The following is a 25,733-nucleotide window of genomic DNA, read 5'->3' as shown; positions in this document are numbered from 1 at the left end:
AGCAGTAAGGAAGATGAGAACTGGGTCAGATAGATTCACATCCCTATTGCAAAGATACTGGGGGTGTGTGGTGCAGTGGGTTGTCCGTAGGTGTTGGGATCAGGGGTTCACAGGTTCAAACCCTACTGCAGTCAGCATGTCGTTGTGTCCCTGGGCAAGACACCTAACCCCAAATTGCTCCTGTGGTGATTGTCCACAGTATTGAGTATGTAAGTCGCTTTGGAAAAAAGCGTCTAACAAGTGACATGTAATGTAATCCTGGGAAATTAAAAGACTTGGAAGTGTGTTCACAAAAAGCCATGGCATGACTTAGCAAGAGCTGTTAGTATGGAGGGAGAGCAACCCTCATTACTGAATAAAATATGTAGAACAGTACTTGTTTCGTGAAATAATAAGGACCCAGGGTAAAATACTGCCATATATGGGTCGTTCTACCGAATTGATGCAAAATCAGGTTGGAACAGTTTTGAAATGTTGTATGTTTTTTTCCCAAAACTTTGTCCATATATATTTTGTACCGACACCACGGTAGCGTGGACGTTTTTTCTTTTTCTCTCTCACACCAGAGGAGAAGAAGATAAAGATATTAACACACCAGTTAATATTCTTTGAGAATAAAAAAATCTACACCGTCGCTTTTCTCCGGATTAACGACAGGTTGGAAAAAAAAAAATCGCGGCAATATACCTGTTACGAGCGGGTCCTCTCCACGCCGTCACTATGGCGAACAAGATGGACGCCTCTCTCCCTCACACCAGAGGAGTCAGGGACTCGGAGGCTCGGCTCTGCGGCTGCGGATTGAAAATATCAGGCACAGACTCACACCAGGTCTGCTCGTCCTGCCTCGGGCTGGAACACGCCCAGGAGGCTATTGATAACCCCGGCTCGTGCGGGCATTGTGCCCGCTTCACCATCAAGAGCCTCCGCCGACGGTTAGCACGCCAAGCTAGCTTGTCGGGACAGGACCCCCTCATGTCCACTGATTTGCCGGCTGGCAATCAAGACATGGGGGCGTCCGCCGCAGAGATTGAGCCCCGCACTGTGTCGGTCTGGGGCTCACCAACCGCGGCAGCTGCAGAACCCGAGTCCCGCGCCGTGTCAGGCTGGGACCCGGTGGCGGCAAGAGACGCGAGAGCGGAGCCCCACGCTATACCAAGCTGGGGCTCCCGGCTGGACCTCACCATGGTTTCGCCCGCGGAGGATGTCCTGGAGTTGGAATATGTGGAGGACGAAGAGGATGCCTCTGAGTTCCTCCTGTCCGACTCGGATGAGCAAGAAGATGATATCTTCGTGTCATCGGCTCAGGCTGCAAAGCCGGGAGCGATGGCTGCTCTACTGGGCGATAGCACACCAGCTTCGCCCTGTCTGAGCATGGACCTGCAGGCCGTGTGTCAGCGTGCCGCGTTCAGGCTAGACATCCCATGGCCCGAAATGGCCAAGGAGACCTCCAGGTCCCGTTACGAGGGGAAACATTTGCCCCAAGCAACGAGGACAAAGAGGCAACTCCTTTCGGTCTTCCCGGAGATGTTGGATGAGGTGTCGGTCTCGTGGAGAGACCGGCCCTACTTCCCTACGACCTACTTCCCACGGCCCTGCTATATCTATAATACCCGCCGAGCGGAGTCAGAGCGGCTTTTATTCCAAGTATTTCCTCGTTCCCAAACGGGGAGGGAACGGAATTCGGCCAATACTAGATTTGAGGGCTCTGAAGGCGTATCTAAAAAGATACAAATTCAGAATGCTCACTCACACATCTCTGCTGCGTCTCGTGCGACAAAACGACTGGTTTACATCAGTCGACCTGAAAGATGCGTATTTCCATATCCCAGTATATTACCCACACAGGAAATATCTGAGGTTCGCATTTCAGGGGATCTGTTACGAATACAGAGTACTTCCCTTCGGTCTGTCTCTCAGCCCACGAGTGTTTGTACGGTGTACGGAAGCCGCGATAGCCCCATTAAGACAACAGGGTATTCGCCTGGCAACCTACCTAGACGACTGGCTGCTCCTCGCACAGTCGGAGCAGGAGGCTATTACGCAGACAAATGTCCTCGTAAAGCACCTGCTCAACCTGGGTTTCATAATAAACACAGAGAAGAGCATGTTGTGCCCAGCACAGACTGTACTCTTCCTGGGTTTACACCTGAACTCGGTGCCCTTTACAGCCCGCCTGTCAGTGGAAAGAGTGAAAGCTTTCAGAGCTTGTCTAGCTCATTTCCAGCTTCGCAAACATGTTCTCTTCAGATCATGCCTGCGGTTATTGGGGTTCATGGCGTCAGCCATCCTGGTCGTACGACTGGGACGGTTACACATGAGGGAGTTTCAGCGCTGGGTAGCCGCTCTAAAACTAAACCCCGCGCGTCATGGCGCACGGAGAGTGATGGTTACAGTGAAATGCGTAATGACACTGCGCCACTGGCTGCACCCGACTTTTCTGGTACGGGGCGTGCCTATGGGTGCTGTCCTTTCATGGAAGGTGGTCACCACGGACGCATGTCTGACAGGCTGGGGACGTATTTACGAAGGTCGACCGGTGAGGGGTCTCTGGAGCAGAGACCTCCAGCGGTCGCACATAAATTACCTGGAGCTTTTAGCGGTGTTCCTCACCCTAAAACGCTTTCTGCCTTTTCTCAGAGGACACCATGTCCTCGTGAGGACGGACAATACGACCACAATATCGTATATAAACCGACAAGGAGGTTTGCGTTCTCTCCAGTTACACATGCTGGCGCGCAAACTGTTCTTGTGGAGCTGCGGACGTCTCCTCTCTCTGAGAGCGACGCACGTACCGGGTGTGATGAACCTCGGGGCAGACCTGCTGTCCAGAGGTGTACCATATATGCAGACTGGACTCTACATCCAATGGTTGTGAGCCAGCTGTGGGTGCGTTACGGCCGAGCCGCGGTAGATCTGTTCGCATCAAAAGAAAATGCTCACTGTCAGCTTTTCTTTTCAATGCGCGATTTAAACGCACCGTTAGGCGTGGACGCGCTCGCGCACATTTGGCCTCCGCTCCTCCTGTACGCGTTCCCACCCCTGACTCTGATACCCCCAACTCTGGTCAGAGTGAGGGAACAGTGCCACACAATGATCCTGATAGCTCCGCACTGGCCTGCAATGTACTGGCTGGCGGAGATTTATCAGCTGCTGTGCGGTCAGCCGTGGCAGCTCCCCCTACGGGGGGGACGATCTTTCACCCACACCCGGAGCGCATGGCCCTATGGGCCTAGCCCGTGAGTGTTACAATCTGAATACAGTGGGTCTCCCGCAGAAGGTGATAAACACTATTCAGAGTGTGAGAGCTTCCTCTACCAGGTCTCTTTATGACTGTAAGTAGAGGGTGTTTGAGGAATGGTGCCTTCAAAAAGGGCACACCTCTTTTCTTTTCCCCCCGGGGAACAGCAGCCAAATTTGCTGTGTCCAGTCCGTGCTTTACGCACCTATATGGACAGATCAAAAGAGTTTCGTCATAATGACCAACTCTTTGTTTCCTGGGCTAACCCTCAGAAAGGCAAGCCCGTTACTAAGCAACGGCTCTCCCACTGGATTGTGGAGGCAATTGCTTTGGCCTATACGAGTCAGGGTCTGCAGGCACCTTCAGGTCTGCGTGCTCATTCGACTCGTGGTCTGGCTACATCCTGGGCTTTGTTCAAGGGTGTTTCCATCCAAGACATTTGTGCAGCGGCAAGCTGGTCCTCGCCGCTCACTTTTGTCCGCTTTTACAGGCTAGACATCTCTGCTCCTAGTGTAGCCCGAGCAGTGCTGGGCACCTTGTTGAGTCAGAGCTCTACCTGTTAAGTTCTGGATGGTTTGGTGAATTTCGAGATAAGCTCGTCTGGCAATACGGGAGCTACAATATCCCATAGTGAGACATCGAACGGAGTGTTATGAATGAGAACTATAGGTTACTTACGTAACCCCAGTTCTCAGAGTAACATGTAGTGAGATGTCTCAGACGGCTCTCCTTGCTAAGGTGAATCGAGAAGAGGTGTCTATTTTGAATGACGCATGCGACGTAGCGCAAGCTACTTATTCCCTGACGCTGACGTCAAGATCACCAGCCAAACAGGATTGGCGTAATGAGATTGATGCTTCTGTTTGCTCCGCGATGAGGCGCATCCCATAGTAAGACATCTCACTACATGTTACTCTGAGAACATGGGTTACGTAAGTAACCTATAGTTCGGTAGTGACAATTCTTTACAAAGTGTACAAGGTTACACGTCGATTTTCAGATTTTGGAACAGATTTATATCAAAAGTATGGGATATAGCTACTAGCCATTCAGCCATGAGGGACAGGGATGCAGTGTCACTGCCTTGTCAAAAGTGCTGGGGTGTGGCTAAAAACCAGGCTCAGCCATTGGACTAAAAACCCTTGTGTTTCAGTAGTGACATGAAAACTGGGGACATGATTTTTTGAGTATAGTTTTTTTATTAAAAAATTAAACCCACAATAAATATAAATATTCCAACTTCTGTTTGAATGTAATCATAAAGATCTTCTAAATACACCATTCAACAAAATAAAATAAAATTCTTTAAGTGTTATTTACAGAACATGAAATTTAGATGTTAGGGTTGGGGACAGCTACTTCCCAATAGAAAGTACCCTATAAATGATGTTTTTGTATATATTAAGCTTATCACTATATAATTGAATGCCTTGTGTTTAAATAGACCATAACATATTATTAGTAAATATCTATGTCTGAATACTTAATTGTTTTGTTAAATAGTTTTTTGTTGTTGTGGGACCGCACTTTGCATCAATTCGTTAGAATGCCCCATATACTACTTGAAGGATGCCCCCATTTATGAATAACCACCGCTGTGCGAGTCTAAACGTTTAGCAGGAGATAAATCCATCTCAAGTGGGAATAAAAGCATTGGGATTTGGTGCATAAATGGTGCTGTATGTGGGTTTGTGGTGAACAGTAAGAGTCTAGTTTTTGTGCCATCATGTTGAGGTAGAGTGGGACATAGTGTTTGACTGAATTTGCCCTTGGCTATCCTCACAAGAAATATTTAAAACATAGCTGACTGTGATCACTTTAAGTAGCTGATGGCACAGATACTGCCAAAAATGGATCAAAGTGGGAGCCCCAGGCACATTTTCATCCAACTAAAGTCCTCAACAAATAACTCTAAGATTAGGAAAAGGATTGGAATCTCGAAGCAGTGTGCTGACACCAAACCCCTTAGTGATCTGATTATGTCTTCCCAAAGGACACAAGGAGATCAATATAGAATAATGTTATCAATACTGAGATATACTATCTAATAGTACGTCTTCACATATCTCAGTAGATGAAGTGTTGTAAAATTCGCTGCACACTGTACAAAAAAATGAAACCTGTATTTAACCGACAATCAGTGAAATAGCTAAATCTGCCCTGTGGCCACATTTACAGATTAAATTCCATTATAGTCAGTGGAGTCTAAATGTATACGCTTAGCAATCACACTGAATTACCGCTGCAATATAATTACGCTTTTGCATTCATTTTACATGTTGTGTTAGGTTAATAATTACATCACTAAAGGACGCACTGCAGTCCAGATTCAGTGTTGTTATTCACAGAATGGTGTTTCTGCTGTTGCCTTTTCCATCACAAGCATAGTAATGTATTGCACTCATAGACGTGTGTCTCACACAATTTTGTTCATGACTTACTATTATACTAAAAGCCAGAATATGCTGTTTTAGTTGCACACGTTTTTATCTTGCTACACTTTTACAGTAAAGTAGTATCTCCCTTCAAGTGTTTTAGCTGTATTAAAGTATGATCTTTAATTATCCACTTAAAATCCTTGCTGTTTTATTCATGTTGTATGACATTAACCACGGTATTATCTTTCCGGTATATGTTGTACTAAATATCCCAGTAAAATACATTATATTCAACATTTGTAGATTGACAATATTCCTTAGAAATGATTTATAAGTCTCAGTGATTTTGTAAAGTGTTATCATTGCAGCAGCAATCTTTTAGCTTTACTTATATTTATTTATTATTTAAAAAGAGTTATTAAAGCAGGGAAAGATCAGTACTAAGTAGAGATGCAGATGTTTAAAGGGTGTTGTTTCTCTTTGTTTCATGTTGATCACCCCATGGTAATCAGTGTGTTGGTGCTGCAGATCTCCAGCTATCGGTCAGCTGTTGGAAACTGTTGGAAACAATTTGTTGCTACCTATTTCCTGTATACCCAAGTGGATGATAGTGGCTGAGTTGCATTTCTTTAGTACGCAGTCATTTCATCTGCTGCAGTATTTGTAAGAGAGGCTGTGCTGAGATGTTTCTTTTTTCAAAATGTAATGCATGCTTACTGCTCTCTGAGCACTCACAGCTGAGTACTTAAAATGAGCAATCAATAATCACTCTTTCTTTCTCCTGCCCTGTCCCGCTCTCTCTCTCTCCATCACTCTCTTTCTTTACATCCTGTTTGCAGGTAGACACGTCTTAATGGCTGAGGCCCACTGATCCAGTCATCCCTGCAGACCCCTTCCACCCCGCACCCCCTAATCGCCACCCACCACTCACTTCAGGCACCATGCCGTCCACCAGCCGCCTGCTGGGTCTGGTTGAGGTGGGGCTGAAGTGTGACCAGGAGATTGAGAGGAGGTATGAGATTGTTCCCTCAGTGGTCTGCTCCATGTGCTGCCTCTTTGGAATCATCTACTGCTTCTTTGGTAAGTGACCCTGAGCAAAGCTGCTTCTCTATTCAATGTATCTGAAAGGTTCTAATGCAACAAATGAGATCACTGAAACAATGTGATTTCTTACAAAGCTTGACACAGCTTTTGCATTGTTTTTAAATGTTTTTAGAATCTGGTGTCTAAGTCACATGTTAAGGGCTGGTAAGGGTGTTTGAACGGAACAAATGAGAAGCAGTATAATAATTACATGTTTCCTCAATATATGTAGAACTACGGTAGTGTTAGCTTGAAAAATGCCTTCATTGTCAACTGAAAATCCATCAGTTTACTCTTTTGTTTGCAAGTTCTATGTGTCTTTAAATCCTAGTGCCATTTTGAATACCTCACGTGTCCTGTTCAGTTGACAATCTATGTAAAAGTAAAAGTTTTGCTTTCTTTTCCAAAAGTTGGAAGAAAGGATTGATGCCACTCTCGTGTCTGTTTTTTTATATTTAAAGTTAACATTAGCGGCTAGTTAGGTTAGCATAGCACAAAGACTGTAAGCAGGGTGAAACAGCTAGCTTGCTTCTTATCAAAGGTACAATAATTGGCCCAAACATCAGCTAGATAGTTAATTTATTAACCGGTTGTGTCTTGATTATTATTTTGAGTCGTTGTCAAAGTTACTGCTCTGCTCATTATCCATCAGAAGTTTGTACATGCTGAGCTTTCATTTTCAATCTTAATAAAGCTGCTACTACTTAAAGGTGGGGAAGGTAATTTTGGAGAAACCAGCTCGAGTGCGCTAGAATTTGAAAATACACAACCGGAAGAAATCTGCCACTTCCTTGCAGAGCCCCTCCTCCAACACACACGAACGCGCACATGACCAATGAGGGCACGAGATAAGTTTGTGCACAGATGGAAGGCTGAAAGGCAGGTAGGCCATCCAGTTATTTTAGCCGGGCCGTGCCCGGTCGTGCTTTTTACAGTACTACGGCTTCCACAGATGACATTTTTTTACGGATGTTTTGACAAAGCACTTAAGATATTCATTGCTATCGGGTTGTTAAGAGCATTCCATGGAATATAACAACAAGTGTATCTCGAGCCGGTTTCTCAAACCTACCTACTATCTTCTTACCTACCCCACCTTTAACTACTCATTTCCAAAAGTATTGTCTATCATGGCCATAGTCAATCTAAAAAGTAAAGTGATATCTGCCGGTAGCATTATTGACAGACACCATAGAAACAGTGAAGGGTGCTTGCTAGTTGATATCATTCCTAAATGTTCAACAATAAAACGAGTAGCCAAAGAGCCGTGAAATAGAATTTCTAGTTCATCCTGCTCTGCTGGTTTATGATGTTATTGATTTTAAAAGCTGTACAGAGAGGTTGTTTTGTTTTGGTGTGTGAATCAATATTGAAATCCCATTCCAACAGAGTAAGCTATTATGGCATTGCTATATGTGTGCATGTTCTCTTAGAATTACATCCTATCAAATCCTTGAATATCCATTACCCCTATACGACTTCCCAAATTGCTTACAGAATTTGTAATTAATACAAAATACTAGTCCAACTGGCAGTGGACCCCTGTCGTTTCTTGATTTGTTTTTGTATTTCTTTGTGTCATCAAACGTCTGGCTCATACTTTATGCATGGGTCCATTCATATGCTAAGACACAAAGTCCTAACTTGAGGCTTCATGTTGTGCCAAGTGAGTGAGTATTAACGGCCTCATTCTAATGAGTTCTGATGTAAAGTCATTACAGGAAAATGTAATCAATAAATAATTAGAAAAAAACATATCAGCTGTAATGGTTACAGTCTGTTTACATTGGATTTGTTTGTGTTGCCGTACAAAGTGATGGATTAAAATTGCATTTCCATTTCAATAGGAACAAGCAAAATCACATAAAAGTGCTCAAAAAGGTGCAATTAATTTTAATATATTGCCTTGGGTTGCTTTACAGCTTGTGTAATCATTGTTAAAGAGGCACAGGCAGAGATTTTCATCTTGCTGTGGCTGTGTGAATTGATGACCGTTTGTTCAAGGACTCTAGGAATGCAGGCACAAATTGTTTTTTTAATGTTATCTGTGCCTTTTCTAAAGACATTTGAACTCTCTTTCATTGACGTGGCTAGCATCAGTAACCACCTGCCAACAGGACAGGCTATTAAAGAGCAACTTCCAGGTTAAAGACACCTGTGAATAAATGTGTAGGAAAATGATGAATACACTAGATTTTCCCAAAAATATACAGAAATATACACTACAGTGACATCTGGCGTCGTTTTTGTAAGAAATGTTCACTTCCGCATAAAAAAGCCTTGGATCCCAATGCTAGTTTCAACACAGAAGACACAGAAGAAGTTGAACATGAATATTCGAATGCATATGACGGACCACAACCATATAATTATGAGCCTGCTATGCCTCCAAGAGACCAGGAGCAGCCAAGGATTAGAAGAAATAATGGCCATCGGAGAGAAATTGAGCTGTGGTGTGAGGAGAACCAGTGGAGAACTGGGCAGCTATCTTGGTGAGTGACCGGCGTTAGCTACAGAATGTTAGCTAACGTCACATCACAACATTGTGAAGTTAGCTATCATATATCAGGCTATAACTAAAGTAGCATTGATAATATAGTAACGTTACTGGCAGGAATGTTGATACTGATCCATAACATAAACTAATGCGCAAGTATCAGCCGTATCTCGCGTTACCTAATGCAACTCCACACTACGGTGCTGTGTACCGGAGGAAAGACGCGAGATACGGCTGATACTTGACGATCTGGCGGAGAAAGGTTGTGGAGCCTCCGTTGATATGCCATTGTAAATGGTTTGATGGAAAGCAGGTGTGTAGTCGGGGAGGGTGCACAGCTGATTGCAGCAGGTGAGTGGAGGTTGAGCCGGGAGTCAGGAGTGACAGCCACCACGCACACACAAACAACACAGACAGGGGGAAACAAACAAACACAAAGGAGACGGCTGGAGCAGTACAGCCACCACAGCGTTACCTAATGCAACTCCACACTATGTCTTACGGTGCCGTGTACCGGAGGGGAGAGAGAGAGAGCAGCGAAGGGGGGGGGAGAGAAAAGTAATACGGTTTCCTGATAAAGCTGTGGAGAGTATGTGCTGCAGGGAGGTGGATGCACAACGCACCCAGGAACGAACGCTAGCTCCGGTCCTTTTTACTGTGGACTCGATGTCCTGACAGGCTGGTATTTGTGCAACCTGCACAAACACAATACTGCACCATGATTACAAGTGGTGAAATACAATGTAAAACTACCGAAAAATACCAGCTAACTAAAACACAACCGCTCTACTCAACGCAACTCTACTATACCCGCGGTCAGAGAACGGAGATGTGTCCCCTGTGTGATGTAATATGACGCGTTTGAGAGCAGAGCTCAAAATTGCTCCTTTCCCTCTGAATTCCTGCCCTTATGTCTCGTAAAACATATCAAATCCTGCATTCACTTTTTTAATTGTAATTTTCAAGCAAGTTTAAGTGTAAATGTAGAAAAAATAAAAACCTGCAAGATGCTCTTTAAAGAGGAGATTGACACCTATACTTTCTTAACATTTTAATTTCCAAACGGGAACACAACTTATTGTGCACAATTAAGCCATGTCATATAAATAATCCACAGAATAAGGTGTTAATAAACCCAAAATAACAATCAGTGTCTGCTTTTAATTAAACAATGCATGCAATATTCTACTTGTATGTATTCCCTTGTGATCAACCATCCTCTGTTAGATTACTTGACCATTTCTAATGTATAAAGTCCTATATGTAAACTGATCCCATAACACCTGCAGCCCCTGATAACAGAAGCAACAACATTAGTCAAAAACATATTAGAAAATTAGGAACACTATAGGCACCATTTCATGTTATAAAAACACTGTATTGTGTTGTGTAGAAAATATAATATAATACAAATGTTGGGAAAGCATCCTCCAAGCTGGTTCTAGATGAATATTGCTGTGTGTTGCATTCAAATGGAGAAGGGAGAGATTCACTGAAGCGTGCACACAGCATTAACATTCAGTGTATACGTCTTGGTGAAGCACAGTCTGTCCCTGCATTACAAACGGATTACCCAACCATTTTAATTTTCCAAACATGCTACAAGACCATATAGTGACTATCATTTCATTTTTCAGGTTTCTGATCAATCAACACCAGCTTTAGAATTAACAAGTTGACGTCAACTTTTTTTAATAATTAACAACATTTCAATATATCAAACTGATCAAAAATAGTTGTTTTAAAGATTTATAGCAAAGCGTCAATTGCATCATTTTTCTTCAAATAATTCAGCTCCTCAGTCTTTCAACATCTGTTGTCTATTTGTTTCTCTGTTTGTTTGACAGCATACTGTGAGAAAAACAGAAGATAAAAAGGGAGTATTTTCACCCTCGACTCCAGATATTGCTCTCTAAACCAAATAAGAAATCCTGTTATTAGGATGAGACAGATTGCATTTTGTAGACAATTCTAAGAAACCCTGCGGTGACATTTGAAATAAAATGTCTGCAGTCTGAGAATTGAATCACCCCGCAGATAGATGCCTCTTGCAATTGTAGGATTTTGTAAAACTGTATTTTCTAAGAAGAAATGGTTAGCTGTAATTAGTTTGATAAAAAACTAAGTTGCAGTAGAAATTATAGGGACAAAATGGAAGAGGAAAAGGAAAATGAGGGAAAGGGAGGTAGACAAGAGCTCAACAAGCCAGAGTGAACAGATGGGTTTGAAGGCTCTAAAAAAGGTAGGGGAAGTAGGGAGGAACAAAAAACGGCCCCCTCCTACTCGCTGTAGGAGGGGTGGAACATTCGGGGTGATGGAGGGCAGAGAAAGGATGAGTGAGGCTGAGTAAAGTGGACCTGGAGATGAGGAGCTGCCAAGGAGAGGCACGCGTGTTACTAAAAATGAAATGAGAAATTGATTCAGACCCACTGGTATTGAAAAGAAATGTTGTGATAACCATGTGACCAACATTATGTTCAGTTGGACGTCGATGCTTGGGAAATTACAGAAGACAGCGAGTAGCATTGATGAAAGGCAGAGGCTTTTACCACACGTTTTATTGAAGGGCCTGTTGGCTGGATGATAGGTCTACAAAGGAAAACCAGAAGAGTAAGAAGAAGGAAGTAAAGAAAGCTGGAAGAAGTCCATGAAATAAATGAGATATGGTCACGAGGCTCTTGGACATTGGGTTGGATGAGAGGAAGAGTATTGTTCGGCTCAGCTGTGCAATGCCTGATTACACACAGATAACAATCTGATGTTGGTTCCCCTCGAGACAGAGTCCAGACACACACAGAATGAAGGAGATATAGAGAAAACAGAAAGGGAGACGCAAAAATTAATAAACACCAAAGCATGGGCCAGGCAGATTGTAACTGCTGATAATTTGAGCTTTAAAAGGTTCACCATCTTTTTTGGATGCAGTAAACACATTTAAATTGAACTGGTGAGAGATGAAAGGGAGAAAGAGAAGAGGACAGGAGGGACCACATGATGGGAATAGAGATCTTTTTTTTTAAAGGAAAGCAGCTGTTCTTTTCAGCAGGCATGTTGACTAATGAATGTGGATGACCTTTTGTAATACGATGATTATCATATTTGAAGGCACTTTCATGAAGGTTTACTTGCTCATAATGAAGAAATGCCTCTCTTACCCACAACAGGAAGGCGGCTCTACATTTTCTTCATTGCTTTTCTGTGTGCATCATGCCTAAGATATTTTAAGAACTTGCACATTTAAAGCTTGAAAAACATGTTAAATCAAGTACATACTCTGGCTAATGACGTTTTTCCATTTGCAACTGATTACCGGTCATCATGTAATTTATGATATTTGTATACATTCAACATAAATCAATACAAGTTTTGGGTTGCTACAATTTCATCATCGTAGCAATGGTGGAGGATCACCCAAAATTATGCATTTAATAATTTTGTATGGAGTTCAATAATAACATAATTTATATTAAATGTTTCAATGAATTGGTAACACACATCTATGGTCTTGCCTATGGTAACAACTTATAAACCCTGTTAATACCTCGTTAGAAAATCTTTCAAAAAAATAATTTCTCTCAGCCTTCATATGTTGGTTTTGCTAATATTGTCTTGTTATGTATTTGGCCTTAGAACATTGTGTTGATCCATTAAAGTTACTGCTATTGAACGCTTGCAAGAGCAACTGAATCATTTACACGGGCAGTTGCAGCCTGTTGAAGCCGTCTGTATGCATGTCATTTTCTTACAGTCTCCTTTTTTCCGTGTTTCCTGCAGGCTATCGATGCTTCAAGGCTGTGTTGTTCCTCACTGGCCTACTGTTTGGCTCTGTGGTCATCTTCATGCTGTGCTACAAGGAGAGGGTGATGGACACTCAGCTGAGCTTAGAGGCGTCAGTGGGCATCGGCCTGGGCATCGGGACCCTCTGTGGCCTGGTGACCATGTTGGTCCGCAGTGTGGGGCTGTTTATGGTGGGCCTGCTGCTTGGCCTGCTGCTGGGAGTGGCTTCACTGGTGGTGAGGAGACTTTTGATGACGGTTTCTATTTATGTTAATTTGCATACAGAATATCAAAGGAAATAATTATTAAATTGGTACCTTTTAAAATAAGTGATACATCTTCATATGTTCCAACTCATATTAAAAAACATTGATTTGCTTTATCGATAATGCTTTTTACTATTATCACACCGAAACCTACTTGGGCTGAATCACACCTTCTTTTATGATTGTGGTTATCCACCACATTTTCACAGCTTTTATCTGGAGAATTAAAAGGTCAAGCAAAATCATGTACAACACATATTGAAATGCCATTAAAAATAACTTTCCCATAGCAGTAACAGCAGCATCTCAAGCGATAAAAACACATACATCTAACCTAATGTATAGCCTTCCAAGAGCTTTATTTGTCTTGTTATGTATGGTGCTAGCTAAAGAAGTTAATATGCCAACAAGAAATCAGTGTATCTACTCAGAAAAGTATAATACCTGACTGAATTATAAAGAACATTGCAATTTCAATTTTGGAAGATAGAGACTTTAATCTGTGAGACCAATTTGGAAGTCTTAATTTGACATAACTTGAGGAAACCTCTTGTATGGATGTAATTTGTGGATGTGGATTGGCTTTAGTGAATAAACAAAAATTGTTGCCATCATTGATGTTGATAGGGCACTCATTCTTTTTGATTAAAACAACAAAAAATACTATAAGAAAATACAACTGCAAACGTAAAACAATCTCTTTTATTTCTCCAAGACTATGGAGGAGTTCTACCACCCAAAAACAGTGTGGGTTCCTCTGGGCATCCTCCTGGGTTCCGGGACGCTATTTGCCGTCCTCACTCTTCAATGGCAGCGCGTCTTCGTCACCCTCTCCACCGCCACATTCGGCTCTGCCATCATCACTGTCACCGTGGATTACTTTATAGAGCTGTTCGCTTTGGTACACTACATCTACGAGAGACTCAGGGTAAGCTTGTCTGTACGTTTGTGAATAAACTGTAAGTAAGAAAGAGAGAAACAAAACCTTTCATTTATTTGAAGTCATCTCGTAACATTTCCGTTTTCAGATTTCGTATTTGAGGTTCATTGTGTCCCTGATTGTTTGTGTTCCTTGGATCGTTATTTTCATGTATGTGTTTGTGTGTGAGTAAACAGAAAGACAATTGAGCAGATGTGTGTGGATAAGGGACAGACGGGCTGAGTTAAGCATGGAAAATACGGATAAAATCTTCAATAAAGTATATCTAATTTAATGTTGTCATTGTGGTCTAAAAGAATACAGCCAGCTTCCTCCCTACAAATTCAATTGAAAACCCATTTGTAGATAAAATGCCCAAATGGGAATGTCTGCTTTTGAGCTGAGTCAGTGAATTAAATAGCTGACAACACTAATGCAAAAAAAATCCTGTAAATCCAGTATTGCTATAAAACCGTCCCACATACTGCAAACAGTCCTGCCAGGGCTTAACCCAAATCTATTTAATCATTGGATGATTTAAAGATGCTGATAGGGACTGCGCCTCTGTTCAATCTCCCACAGGTGTAAAGTTGGGCTTTGATTATCAACAACAGTGGCCACAACACATTATCATTTACATACCAGTCCCACAATGCAGAACCCTTGCACAGTCTTGGAATAATCTGAATGTATTCAGTGTTTGAAATCATTTATCTATGTCTGACATTTATATGTGTCATGTCATGTATTCTCCACCTTTATCAAATGTTCATCTGATATTTTAGATTTACTCAATAGATGAGGAGCCATATTCAGATTTGTTTTAATGATGTTATGTCTTAAATAACTCTGGGAACTCTAAGACTTTCTTTGTGTATATTTATTCAAATGAAGTCATTAATCTCAAACTGTAATTAAAATGTTTGCAGGTGGCTCCAAAGAAGCCATTGTGCTGGTTTACTTGGGTCATCTTGGGGGTCTGGCCGGTCCTGGCTCTCCTTGGAGTGCTGATCCAGTGGAAAGTCACTGCAGAGGGATTTTCTCACACAGAAGGTGAGTGATGCTGCTTTACACACATCCAGACTCCTTTTACCATATTCAACCTAACTGAGGACACCAGTAGTGCTATACAAGTGTGTAGAAACAGTGGGGGATTACTTATTTTGCATTGGTGTTTGGATATAAATAAAAATGTTGTCGTCTCTGAGCTGACAAAAGGGCTACGGACTCAAATGTTAACATGTTGGGCAGAGCAGGTCGAACAGGAGTGTTTACAGGCTTACTCAGCACTTTTAAATCAGTCCAAACAAGTCAACCAAGTCAACAGGGGTCAAAGGCAGGTAAGAATCAGGCAGCAGGTCTAAACACAGGTAGCAGATCACAGGCAGGTTTAGAGAAACAGTGGCAGAGACGGGGTGCAGGCAAGTGCAAGTGGAAATGGATAAAGGGCCGCAGAGGAGCTGCCGAGGGAATTAGTAGCAGTTCTGCAGATGGTGTGGTGTGGAGGTCAGGGGATATGGAAAGGAGGGAATTCATCAGGGACATTTTCTGAACAAAAGAAGAATGGCAGGTTTTGGAAAATCCAGGGACCTGGGGGAAATGTGAATGTCAGAGGCCGAGGGGACGTGTCCTCATGACATGTCAGAAAACACTGGCCAAGACTTTGATCTTTACCTTCGTGGATTTTAATTAAACATGCAACGATGAATACATCTATCTAATTAAATAATTACATTGAAACCCAGTCTATTTGTATACACTAAGAGCTTCTGCTTCAACCTCTGGTCAGAAACGGCTCATCTAGAGAGGTGGTGGTGCCCCCTCACTGTGTCCGTTCTAGTTTTATGGCAATCTAGGCCACAGCCTCTAGCTTCAGGCAAGGCTGTTGCAGACCTTTTGAAACATATGTTTTATACAGTAGCACAGCTTTAAAGTCGTATTTACATTTTAATTCACAGCATTTACCACTAATATCACCCATGACAGCCGCTATGTAAATGAATATGAGGCTGTTTTGCCCAAGCTGCAGAAACTGCGTACATGCATATGTTAAAGCCCGTGCATGGGTTTCTTATTAAATGTGCATTTATTCAGGTTTCATGGTAGAAATGTGCAACTTCTATTCAGTCTTATCTTAGATATTGAGTAATTATGTCAAGTACACTAATGATGATTAGGCTTGTTTCAGTATTGATCTCAAAAAGGCAACTGCAAGCTGGTCCCATTTTCTCAACACTGACAAATCTATCCTAATTTTATTAAACTGGCAGTTTTAAAGGCTACTTGAAAAAGAAAGCCTTGTGAGGGCTGGGAACACTGTGTGTTTGTATGTATGTGGGAGAGTCTGAATACACCAGCATTAGTGTTGTCAGCAGTGTGCTTATTGATGGAGAAAACCTTAATCTGTTCTGAAAGCAACCACAACACACAGTACAGTACACACAAACAGCCTCACACAGAGACAAACATATACTGGGGTATAGATGCACACACACACACACACACGCACGCACGCACGCACGCACGCACGCACACACACACACACACACACACACACTCACTTGATCTTTGGTGTCGTATGACATACTGGGTTAAACAGTGTCTTAGAAGAAGTCACACATAGCCTCGAATAAAGGGATTAAACAGCAGGCTGCCATGGCTTCCAGTCAGAGGGAGTGGGCAAAGAGATAGAAAAAGCTTTTTAGTGCTATTTTGAAAAATATGCAATTACTTGTGTGGGAAAAACACCTAGAAAGGAGGGAAGACATAAAGAAAGCACATATAGGCCCAAAAAATGAATTTATTTTCCAAAACTTTAAAAATCATGTGTCTAAATTATTTAAAGCTAAACTGAAACCCTATAACCCCACTCTGGTATTTTTCACTGTTAAACAATCACACAAAGTGGAATTAGATTTCAGTCAAATATGTAATTTGGGGGAAGCTTCAGAAAGAGAACTATGACTGTTACTGCATTTCATACTGCTTTGTGAAAAGAGCTAGGTCAGTAAAGGTCATTGTTGTGTTGCTTGGAAAACCTTTTCAAATGTACCTAAACAGCCTGTCATTCATAGTTTATTATAGTGTCTCTGTCCTCTATGATGACAAGTTCTATTGTCAGTGAAAGATGGATGAGGACAGAGAGCAGCTGTACTGGGGGAAGGGCAGGGGAGGGTAATAATCTGGGGTGAGCAGGCTACCCAAGTGCATCAATAAGGAAAATCATCTGTCCGTCAGCTGCCTGAATAGCGTGCAATACACAGGCAGGGAGGAATTAGCTTGTACATGCAGGGAAATTTAGCTTTTTGTTATGTAGACAATGCGGGAACACAAAGAAAAGGACAATCTGCTTATTAATATTTGATTTACATAATGAATATCGAGGCTACAAACCAACAACAAAAAAGTTAACACAAACCCATAACCTGCCTTGAACATAAACCCTCAAACATGTTTATGAGAGAAGTGGGGACCAGCCACAATGTACACCCTTGCAAGGTCTAAGGCTCATAATCCTCACAAAGATAGATGTACAGTAGACACACATACACACACACACACACGCATGCACGCACACACACACACACACACACACACACACACACACACACACACACACACACATACACACACACACATAGAGGCATCGAGCCAGAGGCCTGGGGTGGGGTGAGCTGAGGAAAGGAAAAGGGGGGTGTCATTAAGCAGTTTCCCTGGCAGATGGTGCCTCGTTAGCTGTCCGCCTGCACAAAGAAACAACAATAGATAACATAACACTTCCACACCCACCAACACATACGCGTTAACTATGACGCATACAGTACATCTTATCTTCATGAAGTTCGGCTGGGCAACATTTTGACTTTGCATAATGATCATTACATTTCTTCAAATCAACCCCCTGAACCCAACTGCTTACAAATATGCATAACCAGAAATAATTAACTGGGTAATCAATGGACAGCGAGACAGAACGAATTTTGGACATCCTTTGCTCCGGAGAGTGTGAAAATAACACAAACACACTCACCCACTCACAATATGTCAGGAGAATGAGCAGCTCAGTAAGAATACATGCAGCGAGGACAATTAAGTCTGCCAACGATATGAATAGAATGAGGAAATTATGAAATGGACATTGGTGTGTTTTTATTCCTTCTTTTAGATGTCTGTACTTACAATAACTCCTCTAGGGATAAACCATTGGCATTTCAAAGATCAATTCAATATTCAAAACCATCTGATTGAAGGTTTCCCCTGTTTATTTGTCAGTCTGACAGATTTTGAAAGGATCCTTTCCTCTTGACTAAACCAGTTACTTTTGTTTCTCCATAAAAGCTACATTGTTCTGATTTAATGACTTTCTCTCTCCCTCATAATTATCTATCGTTTCTTCTCTGGCCACACATGAACACATCTCTTATCTCTTTGTCTCCAGTGGTATTGAGCCGGCAGCAGAGGAGAGTCCAGCTAATGCGGATCCGACAGCGGGAAGAGAGGCTGAAAAAGGAGAAGGAGACAAGGAAGAAGAAAAAACGAGACAACCTGAAGCCTAACCACAAGCAGAAAGCCAACACCAATCACCATCATCACCAGCAGTACCATCACCCAGCGGCCTCCCACCCTCATCACCAAGCACAGACCTCTCAGCCACCTAAAGTCCCGCCTCCTCAGACTGAGCCCGGCTACCATCGTAAGTCCAACCCCAAAAGGCGCTTTGATGGAGATGTGCTGTCACCGGTAAGCATTCTTATTCCTAGGATAAATGTCATGCTTTAAAAGATATTTCATGACATTAATATATAAGCTAGTGAAAGTTTTAGTGTCTCTATTTCATCAACAAATATACACATATACACTGTAACATTGGGCCTTTATGGGGACTGACTCACTTATGGACCCAGCCTCAAGTGGCCATTCATGGAACTGCAGTTTTTGGCTTCGTTTTTCAGCACATTCATTTTCTTAGATTACCACACACTAATTAGGTTCACATTGGGCAGTGATTTCCAGCGAGGTTCCCCTGCAACTAGTGGACAGCTATGTGCAGCAGTTGCAAATGTCCCACTTTACTGTATTTTTCTAACCCAACCACTGTCTCTCCACAGAGCTACATCCGGAGTTTCAGGGACAGACAAACAGACAGACGAGCGTACTCCCAAAACCGAATGATGAGCCGCTCCCGGATGGCTGAACTCGACTACGACTGCGGCTCTCGAGTGCCCCTTACGGCCCCCAGCGGACCCCCAGTTCGCATCTGAGACAGTGCACATCAGACCACACCCACAATCACGCAGAAATACTTCAAAAATCTATGTTATAGAAAACCTAACTTATCAAATTAACTGCCAATTAACACATCAGTAACTGAGTTATCTAAATAAGGTGTTGTGTCCCACACTGGTTTTCTCTAAAAAGTTGTATTTATTTGACCAGTTTGGTCCTGTTTTGTTCTTTATGAACATTAAGATGCAAGGGAAAATCTTTTTTCGTTCTTAAGATGCAGGAACAGATTGCTTCGTGAGTCATGAGTCATCCCAAACTATATTTGACTTTAAACCTCTCATGATACTATCCTGGTCTGCAGGACACTGGAAATAATTGACTTGTCTTCTGGGAAGTTGATTGAAATTTCACCATTGAACATTTGATTTAAAGAATCTTCTGGTTGCTTCAAATGACAAGAAGTCATTTCCAACGGGATTGTAATGTGGGAAACACTCAAAACATTAATTTCTTCACAGGAGTGCTGCCTCATTTTGGATGAAATGCATCATGTGGCTTGTATAAAGTCAAGGTAGCACAACCGTCAATAACCTATTCTTTTTATCTTGAGTTCAAGGTTAATTAAGGAGAAAACTTCTTGCTTCAACTATTCAGTGCGCACAGAGGAAACTTTCAGAAAAACATACAAAAACCACAGCAAAAACTGAAACAGAAAGGCAGCTCTTCTTCATCATTTTCTGCACGAAAGGTCGCTGTAGGAAGTGAGGAGTACATCAAGTCAGCCTGTTATCTCCTCTGACACCTTGTGAATCCAGACATGGCAGCCAGCACAAGTCTTCTGCTGCTTCAAAATGCAGAACTGGGACTGCTTTCAGGTGAGCATGGATCAAAGAGTTCACCCCGTAGACAATTTGTTATGTTATCCCATCCATGAACACTCCATGTATCACCGCCTACATTAATGCCAATTTCCAAGGGAAATGTGCTTACGTGTCATCAGTTCCCTTTGCCCTCGATCGCCGGCTGTTTTAACCAAGGACCTGAGCAGAACACACATCCGTACCCTTCTTCTTCTTTCTTCTTTTCCTGGAATTTAAAGCTTTTTTGTAAGCTACTTTATGTAATTATCTTTGTCGACATGTTTTTGTAAGTGCTCTCGTGTTGCTTTCACCCTTCTTAATCCTAAAGACTATCTACATGTTGTGAATTTGTCAACAGTATGATGTTAAGGCAGAGAGACAAGAAACTGCTCTCGGACACTGGTCATCCAGAAATGTGACATTTGCTTCAGAGGGGACAATACGTGGCGGTAAATATGGTTAATATAGTGTGTTGCTGTGTGAGAGTATGAGCAGAAGCCCTGTGGCAAGTGACGGATTGCACCACTTATTGGCAGAGAGGGGGATGCATTGAAATGTATGTAAAACATGCTGTATGGTGTTTCTTCTTTTTGCTAATATATACAGGTTCAGTAAAGATGTGCATTTTATAGATTGGATGAAGTGTAAAGTGATGAAAAGGAGTAGAAGCAACATAATATCCTGTAAATGTCAAGAAATGGTGAAAAGATGAAATCATTGCAAATGACGCCCTCTAATGTTTACTACTGGACCTTTTTTTTCTTGACTTATTGTTTATGTGTTTATATTGTGTGTTATGTTGCGTGTCAGTTGCATTTGAATATTGATCTGCTCCGAACATTACAATTGTGGTACTGAAGGGAAGTTAGATTTGCACAGGAATTCTCTCAGTACAAAGGAGATACTTTAGTTTAATTTTAACCTGTTTTGACTTAAGTTACTGTAGTTTCCTAGAATAAACAAAAAGCACTACTAATGTTACAATTCCTACAGAGACTAAATGGTACTGTAACTAGATTATGACCACTTGGATTGTGTTTTACGTCCTTTTTATGTCGGAGTTTACCTTTTATGAGTTTTAGATATACACAAATATTCCACGGTACTGTACTTACATTCTTAATAGTTGAAGGGATGTGGCTAAGCACTGGAAGGACCAATCATTCTCACCTTAACCCATAACTGCATGAGAACCCTTGTGTAACTTTGTCCAATGTGTCGATGTTTCAATGTGTCACTGTCGTCATGTGAAAACCTCAGATTTCCATTTTGAGTTTGTTGGTCCCAATCCACATTGACTGAAGGAATATTGTGGAAGTACGTCTAATTAAGTGTCTCAATATTCACAGCATACAGAAAAGGTAACATCTATAGTGAATCTTGATAGGACCAACTTATTTTATCTTTAAACTTGTCCAGGTAAAGGGCTTTGAAAAGGCATAATATGAATAATGTCCCTCCTCTCAACATGCATTATGCTAAGCCACCTTCCTTTCTACTGTATCAATGTTTAGCCTATAATGTTTTGCAGTAGTGGCTGTTGAAGCTTTATTTGGGGCTTTGCTAACATGTGAGTCCTGTTTGGTTCTTCTTTTGGGGTTTTACTGTAGTGCGCTTGTAACGTCATCATCGTTTGCTTTTCTTTCTACTAATACTTTTTGTGATTGCCCATAACTGCTGATGTAGAGAAAACACTTGTAGATGTAGATATTGAACTGTAAATAATTTTATTTTCATGTTTACATCATGGTCACTTATGTAATTTATCCAGCTGATTGGATTAGATCTTTTTTATATTGCGTTACTACTGTATGTCCAATTAGTTCTACTTGACTGGATGGTGGGTGCACTTGTATCATTCTCATGTTTCTGTTTCAACGTGTGATGTTGAAAATCAGCAAAAACAAACTGAGCCTTGACTCTTTTTAATCAGTGATTACTCATTACTCCATCTTTCTTAGAAAATATTGCGATTCTTTTTCCTACCACCCCGTTTAAATGTGTAACAAACATCTGAAGACAATGGTTATTATAATTATCATTATTATTATTATGATTATTGATAGCATGAATTTATATGGACCTAAACTATGATAAACATTGTGATTCTACAATCTATTGGTCTTGTTTTTCTTCACTTTTCTTACAGAGTGATCACAGGGCTGATTTTACCCAGTACACATATCAAATAATCCCACCAACCGATTACATTTTACATACAAGTTCAGGTAACAAATCTAAGCGTTTCGCACTAATAAAACCAGCTAATTTGTCATTGTCAGATTGTTTAGATAATTTGTGAAATCTATAATCTATAAAAATGCTTGCATAACACGATCAAATGTAGCATCTTGAGTCCATCTTCATGACTCGTTCTTACTTCACATATGCAATCAATTGGTCTGACAGTAGGTGTCAGGCTACATTTGGAGCTTGTACACTGAGTTTGTCATATACAAATCTAATCAGTAAAAAAATAACCTTCAAGCAGCACAATAAAAGGAGCCACATATTACGGCTGAACCTCAACAGGTAGCAGCTGATAGAGGAGAGGTCACTGAGGTCAGCCGAGTTCATTTGAAGGAAATGTAAGCAGCACATGTTACCCGTTGTATTGACTCCTAATGATTGGGAAGCTGTTGGCAGTGGCAGCAGTTGTGAACACAGTAAAGTTTTGCTCAACATTGCTACTGGAAAAGCCATCTCTTGCTTTCTATCTGTCGGTTTCTTTCTTTGTTCTGCCTAATTATCTCCCTCTAAATGGTTCTGGTCTCTTTTTCTGTCCTTTTTATTTTCTCTGTATGCCTTTTCTTTCCTGTTTGCTCTCTGTACCACCATCTTGGTCTTGCCTTTCATGCTGTCTACTGTATCTTTCTTTACTCCCTCCTTCTCCACCACCCCCCAATCTTTGTTCATAGTTTCAGTCCAGTAACTTCAGACACAAACCATACACACTATATAATTGTTGATGCTCTGCTAATCTGCTTTCCACTGAAAACAAAGCTGACCCCAGCAAACTCATTAAGGAGCAATTGTTCACTTTCCCCTGCACTGATATCACTCCTGTTTCTCATATTTTCTTTATAAAAGTGCCTTAAATGTTAACAGAAGAGGGTTGCGCTTGGCTGGGAAAGCAAATATCATTTTTAGAAAGCTAACTCCAGCCCACATCAGATGATAAATGCAGCGAGCAGGAACAGTTCATAAAGAAGTTTTGCGCGCTATCTGAGGAAGACTAATGAGTTTAAAAAGAAGACTGCCTCGGACTATATGTACACACACACAAAACAATATCCTTTTATGAAGACATCTTAAGAAACTGGCTGACACAAGGGACACACGATGGTTACAAATGTCTTTATTTGAGTTTTTGGCCACAACATGGTCACCCTCATAAAATGAAACACCCAGAACATGCCATTGAGCTCAAACTTTAAACATGCCTGAGTTCCTCTCTCATTATAGGCTTGTGCTTCTGACATCTCACAGTCATTACACAAATAAAAGCCCTTCTTAATCATTTCATTTACTTATACATTTGCACAGAAATGCTTGAAATATGTGCAGAGAAAAGTACTGTTACTCGCATCGTGCAAACGCCTCTTTGGATACTGGGCCAATACAGCTACACCAAGCCTTGATGATCATTTCCAACTTTACACTTGCCATTGCATCATTTATGCAGACAAGATACTGTATTTCAATTATGGGTAAATAATAGGGATTTAAGGTAAAGGAAAGTAACACAAATAAAGCATGATTCCTGGAATTAATTTTCTTTAAAACCAGGCTAAAGGCACTGCATTTGCCTGAATACTGCATCGATCCTGTTAATGATGTACGGTACATTGTCTAAAGACCAGTTGCATTCATTTAAATGACAGTTCTCCTTTTCAATCAGCTAAAATGGTCAGCATTCTGGCTCTAAACATAGGTTTTATTTGATAAATTGTGTTAGGAAGACGTCCATTGGTGTGCTACTTTGTAATCCTAATATATGGTGTTTTTGATGTTGCCTCTTCTGGCTTACATGATGTCTTGCTGGTGCTGTGTGGACTCGCTCACAACCTGAGGAGGAGAGAAGAGGTATTGTAAATTGTTAAACACATTCATTATCTATGTCATAACTGCAAAGTGTTGCAGATAATGCGTGAGAGTATTTTCCGTTAACAGTGAAGCAGGTATTGTTTGGAGTGAAGGGCCTGGGTGAAGTGATTGTCTGGGAAGAACAGATGCCAGTGACAGTAAAGGTGCTTTATGGGAGCCAGTGTGGGGTATTGATGTTCAATCATAGGAGTATATACAGGGCAAACTACCAGATTTACTACGTAAACAGGCCAACAATGTTTTTGCAGCTATGATTTTAACTAGGGCTGGGCTATATCGGCAATCCATTTTGTGATATGAGACTATATATTGTCTTATCTTTTGGATATCATAAATTGGCATACATGTTGTATTTTCAGATTTGTAAAGGCTGCATTAAAGTTAAGGATGTACTTTTATGAAACCACCAGTCTGTTCTAGCTCTTCTTTTTGTGTCAATATGTTCATCAGAAACCAAATGTTGTAAATATGTAGTGAAAGCCACAATGGTCAATTCTACAATACCACTGCAATCATAATATTGATTTATTTGCATAGAAAATATTGTGATTTAGTTCTCTCTAGATTGCCCAGCCTAGATTTCAAACATAGATTGCTTTAAACACTCAGTGGATCCATCATGCTGTCATGGCAACATGCAAACTTCCGTCTGTTCTATAATGAAGTCTGGTAGTTTTTGTCAGCCCTAACTGAGAAAAAGATAAGGGAGGTGGGATATTAGTGAGTAACTTACAGACTGGGCACTAGCGCCCTGGCTCATAGAGAATTTCAGCTGTATGAGAATATAACAAATACAAATAAATCAGCTAGATATTTATAGATTAAAAACAGTTAATGACACAGTATATATTGCTTTGGGTGTTCTGGGGCTGTATATGATGTAGGTGTATTGTATGTTATGCATATACACATGTAAATAAACATTGGTGAGTGTGTTTGCGCTCACACCTCGCCATCGCGGGTTTCGATGGTCTTGATGAGAACAGTCTTCTTGGAGTGAACCTCTGAGGAGCGCTTGTTCTGGGACTCAGGACTGGTCTCTGTAACAACACACCCACACATTATACTTCTTCATTGACTCACACAATAAGCTACAGGAACACACAGCTTGAGTACATATTCAAACTCATTATGAATGAATCGTGGGTGAAACCTAATACATTCTCTTAAATGACTGCTCTTTACTTAAGGAGCCACAATGGGGGCGAAAGTGGAAGTAATTAGAAGAGATTAAATGCACACTTAAACTCTTAATACATCAAACAAATGGACTAAGTCATGTTATTATTGATGTGTGGCTTGGTGATATTTGCCCCAGTGCATCAAAAGCCACAAAGGTTTCGTGACATGTCATACATCTCCCCACAGTGGTCAGAATGTGT

General features: G+C 41.4%; 2 protein-coding genes across 5 annotated transcripts in view; one reads left to right on the top strand and one right to left on the bottom strand.

Moving 5' to 3' along the window:
* tmem198aa (transmembrane protein 198aa) overlaps positions 1–22,358 on the top strand; it is a 44,779-nt gene extending 22,421 nt beyond the window's left edge. For all 4 annotated transcript variants that reach the window (XM_079665427.1, XM_079665428.1, XM_079665430.1 and 1 more), the window contains exons 2-7: positions 6,456–6,696; positions 12,971–13,209; positions 13,955–14,167; positions 15,088–15,211; positions 18,597–18,898; positions 19,267–22,358. In XM_079665427.1, the coding sequence (XP_079521553.1) occupies positions 6,558–6,696; positions 12,971–13,209; positions 13,955–14,167; positions 15,088–15,211; positions 18,597–18,898; positions 19,267–19,419 (1,170 nt within the window). In that variant the 5' untranslated portion in view covers positions 6,456–6,557 and the 3' untranslated portion in view covers positions 19,420–22,358. The remainder of the gene's footprint in view (positions 1–6,455; positions 6,697–12,970; positions 13,210–13,954; positions 14,168–15,087; positions 15,212–18,596; positions 18,899–19,266) is intronic.
* A 1,227-nt stretch (positions 22,359–23,585) lies between these two features.
* LOC307029434 (desmin-like) overlaps positions 23,586–25,733 on the bottom strand; it is a 7,598-nt gene continuing 5,450 nt past the window's right edge. The window contains exons 9-10 of the mRNA XM_079665423.1: positions 25,300–25,391; positions 23,586–24,312 (exon numbers count right to left, since the gene is read on the bottom strand). Of these exons, the coding sequence (XP_079521549.1) occupies positions 24,271–24,312; positions 25,300–25,391 (134 nt within the window). The 3' untranslated portion in view covers positions 23,586–24,270. The remainder of the gene's footprint in view (positions 24,313–25,299; positions 25,392–25,733) is intronic.

Source organism: Notothenia rossii, assembly GCF_949606895.1.
Source record: "Notothenia rossii genome assembly, chromosome: 2".
NCBI lineage: Eukaryota > Metazoa > Chordata > Actinopteri > Perciformes > Nototheniidae > Notothenia > Notothenia rossii.
This window is presented reverse-complemented; position numbering and strand designations above follow the sequence as displayed.